Source organism: Girardinichthys multiradiatus, chromosome 5, assembly GCF_021462225.1.
Source record: "Girardinichthys multiradiatus isolate DD_20200921_A chromosome 5, DD_fGirMul_XY1, whole genome shotgun sequence".
Classification (NCBI taxonomy): Eukaryota; Metazoa; Chordata; class Actinopteri; order Cyprinodontiformes; family Goodeidae; genus Girardinichthys; species Girardinichthys multiradiatus.
Genome location: NC_061798.1, coordinates 25980447 through 26002692, shown reverse-complemented (window position 1 = coordinate 26002692; position 22246 = coordinate 25980447). Strand labels below are relative to the sequence as shown.

At 39.2% G+C, this 22246-nt stretch overlaps 1 protein-coding gene across 1 annotated transcript; it reads left to right on the top strand.

Annotated features, from left to right (window-relative positions):
* The first annotated feature begins 134 nt into the window (after nucleotides 1-134).
* LOC124868684 (neuronal acetylcholine receptor subunit beta-2-like) lies at nucleotides 135-21942 on the top strand. The gene is made up of 8 exons (XM_047366187.1): nucleotides 135-586; nucleotides 7693-7838; nucleotides 11655-11699; nucleotides 11787-11896; nucleotides 15190-15716; nucleotides 17568-18037; nucleotides 19902-20047; nucleotides 21366-21942. Exons 1-8 carry the CDS (start codon nucleotides 541-543, stop codon nucleotides 21379-21381), a joined length of 1506 nt encoding a protein of 501 aa, XP_047222143.1. The 5' UTR covers nucleotides 135-540; the 3' UTR covers nucleotides 21382-21942.
* Nucleotides 21943-22246: the final 304 nt, after the last annotated feature.

Below are 22246 nucleotides of genomic sequence, written 5' to 3'. Positions count from 1 at the left end.
CTTGTCATCCGGGCACCGCAGCGTGTCCTATGCAGCGTGTCCCTGGCCTCTTCAGTGAGTTCAGACCTCTCAGTAGTGAGTCTCGGTGAGTTTGGCTCCAAGCGGTAACAAATGAATCACCAGTGATCGCAGAAGCGCGTTCATGGTGCGCGCCACTGTTCCAGCTGGAGCGCTTCAGAAGCTTCATTAGAGGAGGTCTGCAAACTTCCTCGGAGTGAAGGTGGTTCAGCTCACAGAGAAAGAAGTTTGGATCTCGCCTCCGACTGATCTGGATCGACATTGTGACAACGACTGGTTCTGTTGTGGAGGCTGCGGACCGCAAAGTGGTTTTTGACCGTTCGTTTTTGAGCGTTTTTTTTTTTTTTTTAATCTTCGACAAAATTCCAGCGTATGAAAACGGACCAGTTGCTCTGAAACAGCATGAAAGAAAAGATCTCATCACGATGGAGTACACCGATTAAATATTGATTAAAGGGACTTACGTTTCTTTCTATCAAAAGCAACACGGGAAAGTAACAAGTTTGGCAAGGAAGCGAGAAGATGACACCCAATCCTTTATTCCTGTTCCTCATTCTGTCTCTTACAAGTGAGTTATTTCCCATTCCTCGCATCGCATTTCATTCATTTCATCAGGAGTTAGATTCATGTGCCTTTTGACTAACAGTGTTTTAACGGAGAATTCATTCAGTCTTTGGCTTTTGCTCAGTTTCATGGTCTGAGGGAAGTAATAGACGCTATCCATGGTTCTGATGTCAATACAAGAGCCCAAATCTCTGGACTACTTATGTGATCGACGAGTATTTCCCCCGCACACACACACACACACACACACACACACACACACACACACACACACACACACACACACACACACACACACACACACACACACACACACACACACACACACACTACTACTACAAACTTTTAATGAGTTTTTAGTCTGATTTTGGTCCCTAAAAGAGCTCCCTATCCCAAAAAAAGAAACATAAGCTGGTGCCCTCAAAATCCTCACCTGAAGCACCCTTAATTAATTTAATTGTTATATCACAGTAAAAAAAAGTTCACTTCATATTCACGATCATGGAAAGTTACCAAAATTGCTATAGTTGCTGTGTAAATCTTAAGAGGCAAATACAAATCTGACATATTTAGTGTTTTGTCCAATCAAATGATTTCCTTTTGAACATTTAGTAGTTTGATTGGATGGAAATAAAGAAATAAACCAAGGCCCTCACTTTGTGGGACATTCTTGTAAGCATCCAGCTGTTCAGTTTTGCCTTTCTTTCTCCTTCTTCATTATTCATTTATTCTTTATTTTTTCCACTTACATTTATTCACTTTCCTTCATCCTTTTGGCCAAATTAATGTTTTCATCCACCAACTTCAAGTACACAGGCTTTAAACTAAAACCCTTTAAAAGCCTCTTTACAGACAAATATGGTGGCAACCCTGGTAAATATGTTTCGAAAGTCTTAATTTCAATTAATCTATTATTGCAGTAGCCTAATTGTACAGTGAAATATTTAACAAACTGTAGCCTTTAATTTGAATCAATTTATTTAAGAAACAATTGATTTGATCAAAATCACAAGTGGTTTGAAATAACTGTAAACCAAGGCATTGTTTTATTTATAAAGTTACTTTTTTAAGTTGATTACAGTGGGTAGGAATGTTTCACTAATAACCAATGGCTTTCTCGTTCTGTGGGGTATAAATATGAAATGACACAGAAGCCCATTTCTTTTCGCCTCTTGGCTGGACGAGCACCCATATGCCACCATGCATAGTGAGCAGGAGGTAAAGGAAATCTCCAGAGTTAAATGTAATACACTGCAAATAACAAAGACTGTTATCTTGGGATCACCATGCCTCCATAAACAGCGTTGAATGCTATCTATATGCCAAGTGGTTGAATGAGAGTGATGTCAAATCAATGGTAAACATGTGGAGTTTGCTAACCTATACTGGAACTTTAACTGAAGTTATGTGGTTGAGAGTAAGATTGTACTTTTCAGCTAGAAACACTTTAGTTTTTACTTGGTGTAAAACTAGGAATGAAAATGTGGAAAAACACCTTATGTCTACTATTAAGTATGGTGGAGGATCTGTGATGCTGTGGGCATGTTTCTCTTCCCTTTTATAGGGCATGGCATCCTAGACTCTTAAGTAATAGGAGATTTTTTATAAAGATGTGAGGGACTCGACAATAAATAGAAAAATAGGGTGTAATTAGGTCTTTCAACAGGTTAATGATCCAAAAGTGTTAATGATCCACAGTGTCTATGTGTGAGGACCTGAGATGGTCTTCACACATAGACACTGTTCGAAAGAAGGCCCAGCAGAGACTGTACTTCCTGAGGCAACTCAAGACGTTCAACCTTCCACAGGAGCTGCTGGTCATCTTCTACACTGCCATCATTCAATCTGTCCTGTCTTCATCCATCTCAGTGTGGTTTGGCTCATTCACAAAACAGGACAGGTCCAGACTGCAACGAATAATCAGGAATGCAGAGAGAATAATCAGGGCTGACCTTCCCTCCATCCAGGACTTATACAGGTCTAGGATCAGGAAAAGAGCTGCTAAAATCTCTGTAGACCCCACACACCCTGCACATAAACTGTTTAGAGTTTTACCTTCAGGCCGCCGCTACAGAGCACTGTTCACTAAAACCAGCCGCCACAGAGACAGTTTCTTCCCCCAGGCTGTTTCTCTGATGAACATTCAATAGAGTACAGAACAACAGCATACAGATGTTGCAAATGCACCTTTTTATTATATATGTGTATATTGTACATTGTAAATATGTATATTCTGTAATGCAAAAACAAAACCAAAGAGCAAAGTGTACCGGAGTCAAATTCCTTGTTTGTATGTACGAACTTGGCAATAAAGCTGATTCTGATTCTGATTCTGAAAAAGAAACTCTTCCATGGCCGCACAGACCTAAATCCTCAAAAAACTTGTGTGGGGAGCTGAGGAGCCGGGACTTTGGTGTCTTGTTGTGCTCCAACTTTGTGAAATGTTACAAGAAAAGGCTAATTGTTGTTTTCTTGGCAAAAAAGGTTTGTTCAAAGTTTTAACAGCAAAGTATTAACAATGATATTGTAAAAAAAAATTTCTTAACCCACTGAATTTATTTATCGATATTGAAGGTTGTGTAAAATCTGTCTCACTCTTGCATGGAAATATTTTCTTCCATCTACCTGGAATATTTTACATTTGTTGTGTTCATACTCTAAAAATATTCAAAAGCAAAAGCAGATGGGCTGTGTGAATAATTTACTGAGGGCTACTTTTGTTCCTGTATCCAAGAGAACCTCACGTCTTTTCTCTAAGAGAACACACTTGAATGAGTCTCTGTTTCAAAAGAAGAGTCTCTGACTATTAATCTGCCCTTGATTCCTTTTATGTTGAGAGTTGGGTTTTGCTTCTTTTACCAGTAAACTACACATTTAGCTCTGGCTTCCAAGCCTGAATTAAACATAAATAACTTTTTAACAGCAGAAATTAATAAAATAGAACGCCCACATCAGTTGATGACCGAAAACATGGGTAAGCATCATTCTACTGGACCTATTAGGGCAAAACGTTTCTTCATACAAGGTTTGGAATGATTTAAAACATACAATACAACTTAAGGGGAGACAGTACTTTTCCCTTAAAGGCCAGAATATTTGTGCTAGATTAGTGTTATGTAAATATATTTGGCACCAGTGCTCATTCAAAGTGGAAGTGTTTTCACAGCATCTATGGGGAAATGCACAGGTAAAAACCACCACAGTAGCTGTGCAACTAGACTGATTCTGTCCTTCCATATTGCTTTCAGACGCTTGAATGCACAGCAGGCCAATAAGTACTGAACAGGTCAACATTTTGCTCTATAAGTATATTTCAAACATCCTTTTGACATTCAATTTTTCTTTTCTTTCTGCTCTCGGTGGAGGAGGATGCTTTTTCTCTGTCTCCTGCACCCCTCCCATATCTGCCCTGCTTCAGCTCTGTGTCTTGTCTTCTTTTTGGAGCCTCTTCTTGCATATCTTCCAAATTCTTAGTTATGGATTTGGTCAGCTTGTCTCTCAATGCAATTGATCAATTTTTCTTGAGCAGAAGACAGGGTTCGGGAGAGCCCAACTTGTCCGGACTGGACGTTTTTCTCTGGATAGACAATGGACTCCTAGCAGAAGTGGAGGATTGTGTGTTTGTCGATAATGTCAGTCGAGGATGTGGAAGATATGTATATAATTGGATGTTTGATATCAGGATTTCTGCTTTTTGGAGTCAGCGGTTACCTGACATATCGAGAAATTCGGAGAATGTCAGCAGCTGTTCTGGCCATTGTAAGGCTGCCTGGCACGTGTGATGGGATCTTCAGGGCGATCAACACTCAGACTGAGATGTTACGTGAGCTGAATCGCAGACTGGATGTGATCCTTAGGATCACAGGCAGGTTGCGATTCCTGGACTCAGGGGTGAAATGGGATAAATCTTGGAGAAAGTTGTTCGCTCGGATCTGGCGAAAGACCAGGAATTTGGCTGTTTGGATTCGCCTTTGAGAAGCACCAGCAAGACTCTCAAGGCTGACGGAAAATTAAGAATCAGCCTAACCCAAATAATTATTGTTTTTTTGAATCTGGCTCCCCTGCATGGCCTTGATGGCTGGCTATCTTCAACTTCTCCTGGAAGTTATGTAAACATGACGCTCTGCTCCCGCTGCCCCCTCCCTTCCCTGAGGACATCTGTGGACCTGCTCAGAACTTTGTGGCCGGTTGATGAACTTTCCATCGTACCATCAAGGACAATAGCCTCTGTGCTTCATGGACTTACTTGCACACACTCACTTGCACACACACACATGCTCAAGATAAACATATGCACCCCCTCACACCACCTTCACCGTTCCCGGCATGATGTTGTTTTGTCAACTTGTTGCTTCTTTGTGCTGAGATTTGTTGCAATCTCAAACTGTATCCTGCTAAGGATAAAGTGTGAAATATGATTTTTATTCCTCTACTTACCTAATGTGGCCTCTTTTCTCATCTAGCAAGGGCAGCGCCTGTGAGTGGGCAGCAAAGCCTCGGTGACCCGTCCCCCCCTTGTCTTGTGTCATGATGTATGTTTGGATGGGTTGTACTGGAATTCTAATTTCCCCTCGGGGATCAATAAAGTATCTTTGAATTGAATTGAATTGAATTGAATTCACAGCAGATGCCTGTAACAGCCAAGGTAACCTCCAGATACAATGAAATCAAAACAAAGGAGACCATAAATTGTGTGTCATAAAGTGAAATGGCACAGAGAATAAGTATGAACGCACTTATTTTAATTGGATTCAATACTTTTTTGCTGATGAGATCTTCAAAACAGATCACATGCTCAGATGTTATTTGACCCAGTCTCCATAGACAGTCTTTAAATCTGGGAGGTTTTTAGGGTCTATTCTGTACACTCTGATCATAGATCTTTCCATATAATTTAAAAAGGATTCAAGTCAGGTTATCAACTAGGCCATCCTAGCAGCTTTGGCTCTCTTTGGGATCATCCCCTTCCTAAAGAATCGGTCCTTCTTTTACTTTCAGATGAAGGACGTCTATGTGAATAGTTCCATTTATTCTGCCTGTAATTTTAAAAAGATTGCCAGCACCAGATGCTGGAAAACATTTCCCACCATGATGCTCCCACCTCCAATCGCTACTCTTAGTAGGGTGTTTCTGGGGTGATGTGCAGCGCCATTTCTCTTCCAAACATCGTTGTTATGATGGAATCCAGAGAGTTATATTTTGGTCACATCTGACCAGACTAAAATATATTTTCCAGTATTTCATTAGCTTATTCTGATGTTTTGCACCAAATTGTCAGCATACTGTACCTTAACATGCTTGCAGGCAATGCAATGCAGTGAGTGCACATGGCAGTTATTTTAATTGAAAAACTGTACCTTCTAATTGCAGAATCCTTTAGCTTTCTGCAGTGGGTGCTTGGTTGTTGGACAACGATTCTGATTATAATCGTTTGTGACTCTTCAATCATAAATCTTGCATAGAACACCTGGGCATGGCTGGTTTCTGGTACAAGGATGTTCTATCTTCCTCTGCATGATGACCCCGACGGTGCTCAGTAGGGAAGGTTTTGAGGGAGTTCTTTGCTTTTACCAATAATACGGTTCCTTTTGTTCAATAACTTGATTTATGTTAAATCTTTTATAGGTCATAGATTAGGACCAAATTAACTGATAATACTTTGCAGTGTTTAGGATTGGGATTGCTTCAATATTTTATTGTGTTATATAGTTTTTGCCTTTGTCATTTCACTTTGTTAGACAAAACTTAATCTATTTACTTAATTTGGTTTCTTTGTATATGTCCATTACTTAGGTTGTTACTGACATATCATGTGAATTTGTGGTCTACAACCCCATTAGAATTATATATAATGAGAAATAATGTTCAACCTTCTTTTCTCATCCACAACACAGAAAAGGAGGATACTGCTGTGTCATTAAGGAAATATTTTGTAATGGCAAATCGGATCTGGTCATGTGTCTTTACTTTACATCAAGTTTTCATGTTCTTACTTATACAACACAGAAAGCCTGGAAGAACTTAGAAAAGCATCATATTCTTTTGAACAAATGTATGCTAGTTTGTCAGCTATAAACCTTCATAAGAATCATACTGTTGTTGGGAAACTGCTTTATTTTTCATACATTAATTAAAGCAATGGGGACAACTAATGTTGCACAAGAAACTTTTAAAGGTTGCAAGGAAGTCTCTCTCCTTGCAAACAAACTATAAAGAAATGGGGGATAACTCACAGTTTTTCCACCAGCATTATAGCCATGTTAGGTTAAAGTCAAAATGATTACTTAAGTCATCCTTTAGTTTAACACAGATTTTCCTCTCATGCAAGCAGCACTAATAGCATACAATTTGTAATTTTCGGTTGAAATAAATTGTAGACTACTTGTTTCATTTAGTTTTTATGCATTCATTTGCCCCATTTGAACTAAAACAAATGACACGCACTCTGACATAAAAGTTAAAACGGCAGGGTGCATTTGTGACAAGAACATCTGCGCTCTCTGAATGCAGTCAACAGAAAAAAGTGGGACAGTTCATGTGGCGCAATAAAGCAAGCCATCTAGATATTTAATGCCCACTTTGCTTTTGTAAGTTTGCTTGACAATGGAGGCACAATGACGGCAAATGTCATGAGACAAAAAAAACCAAACATTTTGCCTCTGGTTTATTCTCGGCTCTGCTTTACATAACCAATCATTTATAGCTGTGCAAACACAAAGCTTCGAGAAGTAGTCTCACAGGATGCATGACTGAATTTCTGTTTGTTCTTCTTTCTCTGAGAGTCTGCAAAATGCACAGCCAATCACACTCACAAAGCAAAGAGAATATGTATTGTAGCCTTAATACCTTTACTGTTCACAGACAACTTGTATCTCAACATACACACACAAGCAGTAAGATCATTGTCCTTTGTTTTCTTTGTCAAAAAACACTGAAGTTGTGGTTTACCGTAGGGCACATGGCATTTATTCATTATTTTGCTATGACTGACTAATGTAATGTTTGCGCATAAGCTTGTGTCTGTTTTTTCTAATGGGTGATTTAGCTTGCAGCCATAGAAAATTATACACACCCAGAGTATATTTGTTGCTTGTGTTTTTCTGTCTGTAGACAGCGGAGCAGAGAATGCAGAGGAGCGGCTGGTGAACTACCTGCTGGGACCAGAGCGCTACAACAAGCTGATCAGACCTGCGGTGAATAAGAGCCAACAGGTCACCATCTCCATACAGGTCTCCCTGTCGCAGCTCATCAGCGTGGTGGGTGCAGCATAAGATCAGAAATAATAGCCACAATTTTTTTTTGTGGTTTTTGTGGTTCAATTTCTTTATAGGTTTCAATGTTATGCTGAAAACCAAATAAAATATAAAAATTTTTAATACACTGCTTTTGCAAAAGTATTTATAAACTTAAACTTTTCCACAATTACACAATTTGTAACTTAAAAATCACAAATGTAAATGTATTTTTACATGCAAAAATTTGAAATTTAAAAACAATAAGATTTTCAAAGTTTTTTAAAAATGAAAATCTAAAAAGTGTGGTGTGGCATTTTTATTCAGCCATTTTATCCTGATACACCTAAATAGAATCTGGTGTAACCAACAACATGCAGCATCATAAAGACTTACGAACACACCAGACATGTCAGGGATAAAGTTGTGGATAAGTATAAACATGTTTAGGTCATAAAATAATATCCCACGCTTTGGGCAGCTCAAGGGGCACAGTTCAATTGTTATTCTGCAAAACTATACCACCACATCGCTGTTCATCTAAAGTGGCAAACTTGTTGACAAGACCTTAAATTAGAGCAGACACCAACAGGCCCGTGGTAACTCTGGATGAGCTTCAGAGATCCACAGCTCAGGTGGGATGATCCACAAATCTTGTTTTTAATTAAAAAGTGGTAGACTTGTTGAATCATTGAAAGGGAGCTAAAAGAAGTCCCCTCTACAGTGTGCTAAAACCCATGAGGGAAAATAGCAAACATGTTAAAGACGTTGCTCTGCTCTGTAAGACCAAAATGGAAGTTTTTGGCCCACATCTCAAATCATCAAGCCCATAAATTGGGCTTGATGATTTGACAGCTGATCCTTTTATACCCTTTGAAAGAGGCAGCATGGTGAAGGAATTGTAACAGAATGGGTTCTGTTTTTACTTTTTTTAATACCCTTTGGGCTCTGAGCACACAACTTCCCAATGTCTGTGATGCTGTGCAATTTAAATCAGCTGCGCATCTTCCACCCAGTATTATGGATTTTCTTATCAAAGTGGGAGAGAAATCGACTCATTAGGAAGAGAAAGACCGGACTTTGTCTTTATAAGTTTATTCAAAGGCATTTCAGCGTTTGAAGACTCTGTCACTGAGTTTAGTCAGTGAAGCAGAGCAACAAACAGAAGTCACAAACAGTATTTATACCAGAATGAGGGTGTTCTCTCAACTTGAAAGAGTTTAGAAATATGGCCCCTAGACCCCATCCCGGGTCAGAGGTAACCAGGTTATTTATGAGAGCATCCATCTACTATCCCTTTAGATACAACACTTCAGGGAGTGTTAACCATAAAACTCCTGATAATGAATTTAAAGCCCATCTGCTCTTAAGTAACCAAAACACAGAGGTCAGAGAGGAGAGAGGTAAAGAAAAGTTCAGAGCACTAAAAGAATTTTCCACAACACCAGCGATTTGGACCCAGAGAGATTGCTTAGTGTCAAACTGTTAGACTAGAACAAACTGCAACATTGTTTGTACTACTTAAAATGTGAACTTAACATTGTTAAAAGAAATGGCTATTGTACAGAGAAGTGAAAGTAGATTTTAAAGGAACCTTTTACACATTTGTGAGGACCTTCACCACTCTTAACTTTAGTGAAAGTTGTTTGCTTGTTTGTGAAATGAAACATTCCACTATATAAGTATAATTGGATATTAAGATGATTATTCATCCTCCCACTCCATCATTACACTATGGGTGTTAGATTTATGTTCAGTATAGAGGAAACACATTGTATTCCATTGTGTTATAAAGAGCAAAAAGTATAGCAATAAAAACTATGTTGTGAGATGAGTGAATATGCAAAGCTGACTTAGACAATAACTTCAGTATGAAATATAGCTTAATTAACAGACTCTGTGCTCTTATCATGGTCAGGTGAGGTCAGGTAACCTCTATAACATCTCAACAGTGCTTTTGCATCAGGTTGCATAAACGCTTTTCTCATAAAAGTATATAAAAATAACTTTTTTTCTCTCTGTAATAAACCCAGTTGATTTAAACAGCTGTGTGGCCTAAAATCTATGCACTCCCCCATCACCCGAACCCCCCTTCTGACAGTAATTCAGTTAATGCAGCGTCTGTCAAACTGCATTAACTGGATATTTCTGTAAAAAAGTGTGCTCTCCACATAATTGTTTTCAAAGCAATGTATAATATAATATAATATAATATAATACAATATATATATATATATATTAAATGGACATGTGATGTGATTATGCAAACATTCAAATTATGCATTGTAATGTCTCAGTAAAAAGGCTTTCTGGTTAGATGAAGTGACAGCTCGGAGTTGCCACTGGCTGGGAACAAGGGTGAGTCTGCTTCCCCGTCTCTTTGAGTCTTCCCATTAATCCATGACTGACTTGTTGAGGACAAACATACAGTCCGCTGGATTTTTGGATAGGCTGCAAACTCAAGCCAGAACAAGAACTTTAGATAATGTAATACAGAATTTGTAGAAACATATATATTTTTCATTTGGATATCTAGGTTTTTGTAAAACTGAATTAAACAATGATAGTCTATCTTGGCTGTGACACAAGGTTCTTATTTTATTTCAAAATGGTTTCTACCAACTTTGCTCATCTAGAGAATGAAACATCTGCCTGTTAATTTTTGCAAAGAGCTCAGTCAGATTGGATGGAGAGCATCTGTAAATTAGGTCTTTTCACAGATTCTCAATTGGATTTGGGTCTGGTCTTCGAAATCTTTAATAAGCTTTGAACAAAAGCAGGCAATTTTAGCTCGTTGTCTTGCTGAAAGATGAACCTTCACCCCACCTTTAAGTGTTTTGAGGCTTCTAACATGTTTTCTTTCAGGATTGCCCTGTATTTAGCTCAATTTATCGTCCCATAAACCCTGACCAGCGGTTTTGTTCCTGCTGAAGAAAAGAATACCGACAACATGATGTTGCCACCATGTTTTAAGTCTGGGTGATGTGCAGTGTAACGCCTCCTACACACGCAGTGTTATGCATGCAGGCCTAATAGTTCAGTTTTTGTCTCATTTGACCAAAGCACCTTCCTTCACATTTGTTGTGTCCCCTATAAGTACAGTGCCAAAAACTTCAAATCTAAATTGTTGTTCAGGCCAGTCAAATAAATAGTGATGTGATAAATGATGGCTTGATATTTACTCACAACAGTCCCTTTTTTATTTGATAATGTTCCAACATCTAGCTCAGAAGATGTTTAGCTGCATTTAGATGTATTGTTGTTCAATATGCAGTATATTCTAGCCGACTACCATTGACTCACAATGAAAAAGACAGCGTTTGACTTTAGTTTTGACAATGCTTTGGACAGAATCTTTGATTTTAGAAATCAGAAGGCAAAAAACATTTCATTTAATAGTTAGTTTAATGCACACCCTCATGGTTTTATGAAGCAACTAAACGGGTCCAAACATAATTCACCTCTGAGGTTAGCAAGGAGCAAAACATCAGTCCCTCCGTCCGTCCATGTGAGATCAAAGGTACCACAAACCAGTAGTTTCAGTAGTTTTCAGCTTACACCCCAAATTATCTACTATCAGATTCTGACCTAAATTTAGAAAAAAGCTGGCATGAAAGACAGCAAACAATCTTATAGTCATATTGTTAAATAACTCTAAATTACACAGTGTTTGAACTGTTAAAAAAGATGGTTTGTTGGCATCAAAATATTTGACAGACTGTACTATGGTGGGTTGAACTTTCACGTATTTTGCAAAAAACCGCTTAAAGTTGTACAAATAAATCAAAATATTGTCGAAATCCTTATCAGTGTTTAAAATGAATGATTGTGTTTTTGCAGAATGAGCGGGAGCAGATAATGACCACCAATGTGTGGCTGTTTCAGGTACTTTGCAGTTTTCTCTAACACTCTGTAATATTGTAAATGTATTTTTGGTTTGCTATAACTATAACATAGTTGCTCTTTCCATAGGAATGGAACGACTACAGACTGAGATGGGACCCAGACAAATATGAAGGCATCAAAAAACTGCGCATACCATCCAAACTGATCTGGCTTCCTGACATAGTACTCTATAATAAGTGAGTAGGTACAATGCATCCCACTTAAAGTGTAAACTATGGGAAGAAACTTGTGCCATCAGAAACTGAATTTGAATTGCTCTGACTGAATTTGTATTTGTGTAATTTGAAATTAAATGCATTGATTTGAAAATTAATTTCGCTAAACTGAAACTGAATTTTATGGTTTGAAACTGAATTAATTTGCTTTTAAAATGTATTTTGTTGTATTAAAAATTCAGTTTGACTACTTTCACTTTCAGGTCTGTAATTCAATTTCAAAATTCATTTTTTTCTTTTGTGTCACACAACCGGGTCCTTGAGGATAGCCACATATTAATCAAACACAGATTTATCGATTTACGTTTCACATCAGGTTAAACGTCCTTCACAGCATGTTCAGCTGGAGCAGTGCAGCATACATGAGCTTGGCAGATGTCCATCACCAAGTCAAATGAGCATCTATAAGAAGCGTCATGTAAACAAATGATGGTCAAACAGTAACACTTATGCTACCTGTAGCTATTAGCTAAACATGCCAGATTAGCATAGTGTGCCGCCGGTGTTATGTCGGTCTGCATTTCTCTTGCCCTTAACTCAGCGTAACTTCTGTTGCCTAGCAATTGTATTAGCGTGAGGCGCAGAGCTGTGAAGCCGAACAAATGGAGCCTGAAGGTTAATACCGCTGTCTCTACTGTGAATAACTACACGATTTTTATTTAACCTTTAACATATTGGTGATGGCTTATAATGCTGTTTTGTTTTAAAATGTTATTGTTTTATGATCTTGGTCATTATTCAGCCATTTAAAATGTTGAAAATATTTTTTGTGTTCATAGATATAAAAATTTAACTCCAGATAAAATACATTAATGACAAATACCATTTGTTTAATTTATTTGTAAAGCTTTCAACAACTTAAACACTAACATATTAACTTTAGGAGCAAAGTTTAAATCAGCTTTTTGCAGAGCATAATAATAATACTACTAATAATAATAATTATTATTATAATAAATAAACCAAACATTAATATTAGATTTAATCTCGTACTCGTTGTATTCTGCTTTATCCGGGACTGGGTCGCGGGGGCAGCAGACTCAGCAGAGACACCCAGACGTCCCTCTCCACAGACACCTCCTCCAGTTCCTCCAGGGGGAGCCCAAGGCGTTCCCAAGCCAGCTGAGAGACATAGTCCCTCCAGCGTTTCCTGGGCCGTCCCCTGAGCCTCCTCCCGGTGGGACGTGCCTGGAACACCTCCCGAGGAAGGCGTCCAGGAGGCATCCGATATAGATGCCCGAGCCACCTCAACTGGCTCTTCTCGATGTGGAGGAGCAGCGGCTCTACTCCGAGCCCCTCCCGGATGGCCGAGCTCCTCACCCTATCTCTAAGGGAGTACCCGGCCACCCTACGGAGGAAGCTCATTTCAGCCGCTTGTATCTGGGATCTCGTTCTTTCGGTCATGACCCATAGTTAATGGCCATGGGTGAGGGTAGGAACGTAGACCGACCGGTAAATCGAGAGCTTTGCTTTTCGGCTCAGCTCTCTTTTCACCACAACGGACCGGCACAGTGACTCCATTACTGCGGCAGCCGCACCGATCCGTCTGTTGATCTCCCGCTCCATTCTTCCCTCAGTTGTGAACAAGACCCCGAGATACTTAAACTCCTCCACTTGAGGCAGGAACTCCCCTCCAACCTGAAGAGGGCAAGCCACCCTTTTCCAGTCGAGAACCATGGCCTCGGACTTGGAGGAGCTGATCTTCATCCCAGCCGCTTCACACTCAGCTGCGAACCGCCACAGCGCATGCTGTAGGTCTTGGCTACAGGGGGCCAGCATGACTACGTCATCTGCAAAAAGAAGAGACTCTGACTGAATTTTATCTGTTTAACTTCCACCCATTGGGGAAACCCAGCGGGATTTTGAAAACATTGTGCCGGGAGTCAGCTGTTCTCTCGGGGTTTAGCGCACCTCTACCACCCGGTCATCTGACAGCTGGCGAGGCGAGCGGCTGTTGGGGCAGCGGACGAACATGTCAGGTTTAAACAACCTAAAATACTTATAACAACACAAAAAGAAGAGAGAGGGACAAAGAATTAGTTATTTTACTCGCTGCGAGGAGAAACGGTCAAGATGTGCTCAGTTACAGATCTCGCACCGCTCTGAAGCCTATCCGACCGCACTCCTCTTTTTATTGTCTTTGGGGGTCCCTAGTTTACAAAAACATTATTCTCTAAAGGTTGGGAAAACAACAGCTGCATCGCAAACAGGTCATAAACAGCTTTATCCTTTAACAACACATTTCCACAATCTCCTCCATCTTCCCAGGATCAGTTGTGCCTTTTGTTCAGTGCAATCAGCCTTCATCTTTATGACCTCCTCAACTGGACTGCTTCCTCCTCTGCAAACTCAGCTCCATTTATGATCTTTGCCTGCAGACAACTCATCACATCCTTTACTCACACAAACATTATGAAATAGTCAAGTTAATCAAATAGTCAAGTTAAAGAATAAGAACAATATAAGACAAATCTTTATTCAATTATTCCAACAGAACACATCGGCGCATTTGTGTAATTAAGCGATATCTTAATAAACTGATCAGATATTTTAGGTTTACACAACTACATTCTCGTCTAAAAACATTGTAAAAGTTCAGTTGTTTCACAGAATGCACATTATATCCAATTTTAATCACAGATTTTTTCTGTCCTCCGGCCTTTCCTACTTCCATTTGAACAATCTACTTCGATGAATGAATCATGGGATAGGGTGGGACACAGAGGATACACCGGGCCCATCCTTTAAATTCGAGGAAAAGAAGGACGCATTTGTTGGAACCTTGGAGATTGGACAGCATTCATCCAGGACGTTATCGGCCTACGAATGCGTCCTTCAAAGGATGCAGTCCTGAATTTGGACACAGCAATAGTGAATGACATCCGTGAATTAGTAAATTTGTGTTTGATTAATTTGTGACTTCAAGAACCCGGATGTGTGAAACAAAAAACTGAATTTTGGAACTGAAATTGAATTTCAGACCTGAAAGTGAAAGTAATCAAACGGACTTTTCAATACAAAGCAAAGCAGTTTTCAAAGCAGTTTTAAACCATAGTATTCAGTTTCAGTTTAGTGAAATTCATTTTCAAACCAATGCATTTAATTTCAAATTACACAAATAAAGATTCAGTCTGGTATTCACTGGTATCTTCGTGCTTAGATAACCTTGGCTATGTTGTTGAACCAACAGTTTGTTCACCATTTCAACAGATTTCTTGATGAATATTTATGACTAATCTTTAAACATATTACAGTGCTGATGGAGTGTATGAAGTTTCCTTCTACTGCAACGCTGTGGTCTCCAACACGGGCGACATCTTCTGGCTCCCCCCAGCTATCTACAAGTCTGCCTGCTCCATTGAGGTGCAGAACTTTCCTTTTGACCAACAGAACTGCACCCTCAAGTTTCGCTCCTGGACATACGACCACACAGAGGTGGACCTCATCCTTACTAGCGACTTCGCCAGCCGGGACGACTTTACCCCAAGCGGGGAGTGGGACATCGTTTCTCTCCCAGCACGCAAAAATGAGGACCCCAATGACATCACTTACCTTGACATCACTTATGATTTTGTCATCAAGAGGAAGCCACTGTTTTATACCATTAATCTAATCATCCCATGCGTCCTGATTACTTCGTTGGCCATCCTCGTGTTCTATTTGCCTTCGGACTGCAGGGAGAAAATGACGCTGTGTATCTCAGTGCTACTGGCACTCACCGTGTTCCTGCTGCTAATTTCAAAGATAGTGCCACCCACCTCTCTGGCAGTACCACTTATAGGTTTGTGAGGTTTTTGTTTGTATTATGCAGATGTATGAAAATTATGAATGCTAACCCCACAAGGTATTCATTAAGGCCAAAACACATTCTTGAAGCTAGAAAAGGTGTAGATGTTCCAAACAAATCAACAAATTATCATCTGGAAATTTATAAAAAAATCCCTGTTAAAATTAATATGTCAGTCAGTCAGTCATTTTCTACCGCTTATTCCATAGTGGGTCGCGGGGAAGCTGGTGCCTATCTCCAGCAGTCTATGGGCGAGAGGCGGGGTACACCCTGGACAGGAAAATTAATATGTTAAAACATAATATGTTTTTTACATCTGATAGCTTTACATTTTGCAGGGTTTTAGAAGCTCTTCACACCAGAATAAGAATGCACCACAACATTAAAAATCAGCCAGAAAGTTAATGGCCTTTGCAGAGTCTTAAAGAGGTCCTCCGGAGAGCATCAAAAGTACAGTATATTTCCAAGCTGTGAGAGTTCCCTGACTATTTTGAGCAAGTGCAAAATTTATACTGCAAGAAAAAGATTGTTCATTATTGATATGGCTTATATCTGGATCCTGGGTATGGTGTAGGCTAGCATGACAACTTATCAAAAATGTGAGGCTGGCATGCATCTGAATGGATTTGAAGTAGGACTAGATAGCATAAATGTCCTGAATACTGTAGGATAGTCAGAGTCAACTTCATGTTGACTATAAGAATGGACATTGCCCTCTTTTGTGTTGCATCATCCCCCAATCATCAGTCTCTCGTTTGTGTTGCATTGAATGAATTAGAAAATTATAAGTATCCAACAAAAATACCAGACAATGAAATGTAAAGCATTTAATTTCTAGTCAGATGCTTATTCCAAAAAAAGGTTCTGTGCGTGTTTGCTGTCAGAAAGGTATGACCGACTTATAAATTAAGGACAAGAACTTTAAACGAGGACAAGGACTATAAAGTGCAAAACCACTGACTTTTGACCACAGTGAAGTTAGTTTTAGGTTGGATATTGATGCTCCAGCAGGGTCTTCCTCCTGTTTGACCCAATGCACACAGTCTGATTACGAGCAGCTGCTCTCTGCCTGCTCCCTCCTCCTGCATTTCACTGGTTCGCTTAAGGACCATTAATACATTTCCAAACATGCTGTTTCAGGTTGGCATTGTTTTGTGTGTTTTGGGGGAAATGTATGTGGATCTGAACAGCTGATTTTATGTATGATTAGCTGATTTAAGATGTTATTTACAGCGCCCCGCCTGCATGTGATTCAGAGAGCTGACATGGTGTCCTTTTTTTTTTCTTTCAGCCTTCAGGCATGGTCTATAATTTGTAAATAGTAAAATTATATTTTGATTTCCATTGTGGTCTTTAATATTATTGTAGTCACTCTTGAGTTTTATTAAATTTTCCCTCCAGTACCTCTTCGAAAACCTTCACATTTCACATGGTTCCATGGCCAATCAGTGAACAGCGGTTTGTTCACGTCACATGTAGTCCCGACTGAGCCCGGTAGTAGAAAGTAGGTACCAGTACGGATAAAACAGTTATGGAAACGCTCGCAAAGTGGGCCGAGTGGAGTGGAGCCGGGTTAAATAGAACCAGTGGAAAACAGGCATAGCACATGTAAGATTTATGTTGTTAGAAATAATTACCTTGTCATCATGTACATATAATGTACAGTATGTTTCAAACTCTTTGAATTCTGCCAGTCAGGAATGATGCAGTGTGGGTTGTGGAGCGTAGCCCTTGTGACCATCCTCTAACTTTATTGTTCATGGTGAAAAAAAAAATAGCACATTGTAGATTTACTAATATGCCTTTGTTTTACCATTTCTTTGTCTTTTTCTGAATATTTTCAAGGTAAATACTTGATGTTCACCATGGTGCTGGTTACATTCTCCACTGTCAGCACAGCCTGTGTTCTCAATGTGCACCACCGCTCCCCGTCTACTCACTACATGCCAGACTGGGTCAAACACATCTTTTTGGTTCGCCTTGCAACCTTCCTCCTCATGAAACGCCCAGGCTCTTCCAATAAACTCAACCGGAAGCTCACCAGCAGGAACCCCAGCAGAAAAAGCAATTTCCACAGCAGCACGGGCAGGAGGCAGCACTCCGATGCCAGACTTGGTGGAATCCCAGCAGACTGCAACTCTTTCTATGTTAACGAGGAGTCGGCATACAACTGTTGCTGGAAAGTGGGCAACACTCGGGATTCTCCAGAGTTTGGGAGGCCTACGGCAGTGCAGTTGGATGCAGAGCTGGAAGAAGCAGTGGATGGAGTGAAATACATCGCCGAACACATGAAGATGGAAGACGGCAATGAAGGGGTGAGGAGATAAAGTTTAGAAAATAGATATAAATTGATGGGTAAAGTGAGATATAATACAAAACTAAATTGGAAGATGACACTTTAATGCATGAGGGGGCTGACAGAGAGAGGAAAAGCAGATTATGGAAATATATTAGATCTAATAGATGAAATACATGAACTTCAATGTTCAATATGGGCTATCCCAATAAAAAGTAGTGGATAACAGTAAAGTGGAAAGAAAATTGTACGCGGATTTTAAAGTGTCTTTTCAAATATAAATCTGAAAAAATTTTAAGTGCATTTGTATTTAGCTTCCTTTGCTTTGACAAGCCTAAATGAAATCCGGTGCAAGAAGTCTCCAAATCAGTTAGTAGATTCCAGCTGTGTGTAATTTAATCTCAGTATAGATCCAGCTGTCCAACACAGCAGACAGATCAGGAATAAAGTAGTAGGGAAGTTTAAAACAGAGTTAGGTTACAAAGTAATATTTCAAGCTTTGAATATGTCACATTGCACTGTTCAAACCATTGTCCTGCAATGGACAGAGTAGCCTAGAAGCATGCAGTAACTCTTGAGGGGCTGCTGAAATCCGTAGCTCAGGTAGAAGAATCTGTTCAAAGGGGCTCTGGTCAGATGAGACACAATTACACTTTTTGGCCAACATTTGTGTTGGAAACCTAACATTGTAGATCGACCATAACACATCATCCCCACAGTGACACATGGTGATGTCAGCATCATGCTGTGGAAATGTTTTCCTGCAGGAAGGAAAGAGAAGCTGGTCAGAGTTGGTAGGAAGATGGATGGAGCAAAATGTAGGGCAATGCTGGAATAAAATCAGTTAGAGGCTGCACAAGGCTAGGGTGGAGGTTTAACGTCCAGGAGGACTATAATCATACACACTTAGTTATAATGAATGGTTTAGATCAAAGTAAATACATAATGGCTTAGTCAAAGCCCAGACCTAAATTTAATTGAATTTTGTAGATTAGAAATAGCCTGTTTACCGGTGCTCTTCATCTAATCGGACTGAGCTTGAGCTATTTTGCAAAAAAAAGAGGGCAAAAATTTTGGTATGTGTGTATATGTTGGTAATGCAAACCCCCAAAATGTTGCTGCTGTAACTGCAGTAAAAAGTGGTTCTACAATGTAACGACTCAGTAAGGCTGAATATACAAATGTATGCTGTACATTTCAGGGTTTTATTTCTAAACATTTTGTAACCCATGCGTAACTTTCCACTTCACAAATATGCACTATGTTGTTTCACTCTATAAAATTCAATTAAAGTACTTTGAACCTGGTACTTGTAACATGGAAAAATGTGGGAAAGTTCAGGGGGGTTCAATTCCTTTGAAAGGCACTCTAATTTATTCATTTCACAGTTTCAGTATGTCTTTGATCATTTACTTTAATTTAGAACAGTCAGAATAGTTAAAGTAACGAATAAAAATAGAAATCTGGGCACACTCACATCTAAGCTTACTTGCCTTGGAGCTAACACTAACCCATGATTTGTGGCCATGGGCTTTTTAAACGTTCTTTTCTGTTTTCCAGTCATAATTGCTCATGACAGATTTCTTTTTTATCTAGCCTCTTGGTATCAGTCATATGTATCGCAGTTAAAAATAATTGTTAAAACCTTCATAACATCACCTGCTGAAACTCTGTTCCGGTTCCTCTGTTCTTTCTAACATGTAAAATTCTCCGAAAAGAGTTGGTAATTTAGAGCAAACATTTTCCAGTCACTTTGAAAACAAACAAACTGTTGGTGCAAAAATAAAACAAGACTTTGTGGTGTCAGGGAGACTGGTTTAAAAGACATGAGTTATCATAAAAGGAACCTGTCACAACTTGTAAGTTTCTGGTTTGGTTCCCAGATCATTGAGGACTGGAAGTATGTGGCCATGGTCATAGATCGCCTCTTTCTCTGGATTTTCATCCTGGTTTGTGTGGTGGGAACTCTGGGACTCTTCATGCAGCCACTCTTCCAGAGCTACAACACACCCATACTTGATGACACAGAGTGAGTCAGACACACATTAAAATAATCTCTGACATAATCTTTACCCAGCAAAGGCTCCCGTTAAAATGAATTAAAATAGCATAGTATTTTCACTGTACGAGTGATTACTGCTCCATTATTGTGTAAAATGAGACTTGTCGATCGTTTAATTGGTATTTGTTTCCCACTGATCCCCAAATTTTACTTTCTTCAGATAATGTTTATGGTGGGTAATGGTATGACGCAATGGAAATTATTTGTATTAGTTGCAAAGCTGCACTTAAGCTTTTTCACATTTTGTCATGTTCCAAAAACAGAATTCAAGGTATTTTATTGACATTTGGTGTGATTAATCAACATAGCACATTATTGTGGTTTTAAAATGTTTTGCTAATAAAACATCTGTTTATTATTTTTTAATGTAACAGTGACAAGACGAAAGTCATTAAAAGAAACACAAAATATGTTCCATCTAATTTTTGTCACAAGCCATGGAGTGTAGGCAGCAAACATGAAGAATGCGCTGTTTAAATGAGAAGAACATTTAACTGTTTGGTCTTCATACCAAACACTATATATGGAGGACAGCTAACACTGCATCACCTGGAGCACACCATGCCCATGGTGAAATATGATGATGGCAGAATCATGCTTTGTTGGGGAAAAGCCATGCCTTTCTTCTGCTTGGAAGAACGTGGACAGAGTAGATTAGGACAAAAACTGTGAACTATGTACTTACAGCCAAAGAGCTACAATGGAATGGGTTAGATTAAAATATATTAATGTCTAAGAATGGCCCAGTCAAAGTCATGACCTAAATCCACTTGAGAATCCATGACTAGACCTGATAATGTATGTTAAAAAAATGCTCTTTTTCGTAAATAAGAATGGGCAAAACCTTCATTGATGTGCAAAGATAGAATCATATCCCAAAGAACTTGTAGCTGTATATGAAGTGAAGAGTTGTTGTAAACAGTAATAATTGTTATGTGTAAAAAGGTATAACGTAAGGTATCAATTTTTCTCCAATTTGCAATAATGAGATTTTTTTTTTTGTCTGTCTTTCATATACAATTCTATAACACAACATGAAAAAGGGATGTGAACACTTTTGTAAGATAATGTGGAAAAACAAACTGTGCTGACCAGAAGGAAGAAAAGCTTGAACCTTTAATTGTTAATGAATGAATAATAAAAAATATAAATAATAATTAATATTCAAAATTTACTTTCTTTATATCAAATTCTCCCAGGAACATCTGACTGTGTTCCTGCATTTTAGGTGTTGTTTGCATAATACATTAAAGGTGTTTATCATGTTGTTTTTTTCTTTCTGTAGACATGGAGATTTCTAGGATTTCTGTGACACCGAAGAGAAACCAAACAGTTGAACAAGCATCTTTTCCTCTAAAGTTTGGGAAGCTGAACATTTGTCCAGCAGTGGTCAGTTGCTGCTGGTCGAATCGGGTCTACATCCAGCCTAATCTGGGGAGCCAGCTACACTTGTTGAATTTGCAACATTGGACTTTAAATGAGGACCAATTTACGGAATGGGTTGAGTCTCCTCTATATCTAAGTGGTATGACAGATTTTCTACTCTTTTTTTGTCAAAAAGGATGAAGATACCAGATATACTGAAAAACAACTACATACGGACATATTTTGATATTTTGGAACCACTGTAAAACTTTGGACTGGGTTCAAGGCTTAACTGACTCAGCGCAACAATGACACACTGATGTACTCAAGCTGTGACTCTTACAAGGTCATCTCTCCTCTGCTACATTGTTAATATAAAAACTGTAGGGACAGCTACATGGGTTGGACAATGAAACTGAAACACCTGTCATTTTAGTGTGGGAGGTTTCATGGCTAAACTGGACCAGCCTGGTAGCCAGTCTTCATTGATTGCACATTGCACCAGTAAGAGCAGAGTGTGAAGGTTCAATTAGCAGGGTAAGAGCACAGTTTTGCTCAAAATATTGAAATGCACACAACGTTATGGGTGACATACCAGAGTTCAAAAGAGGACCAAGACAGCAAGTCTTTGTGATGTATCAAGAGCCACGGTATCCAGGGTAATGTCAGCATACCACCAAGAAAGACGAACCACATCCAACAGGATTAACTGTGGATGCAAGAGGAAGCTGTTTGAAAGGGATGTTTGGGTGCTAACCCGGATTGTATCCAAAAAACATAAAACCACGGCTGCCCAAATCA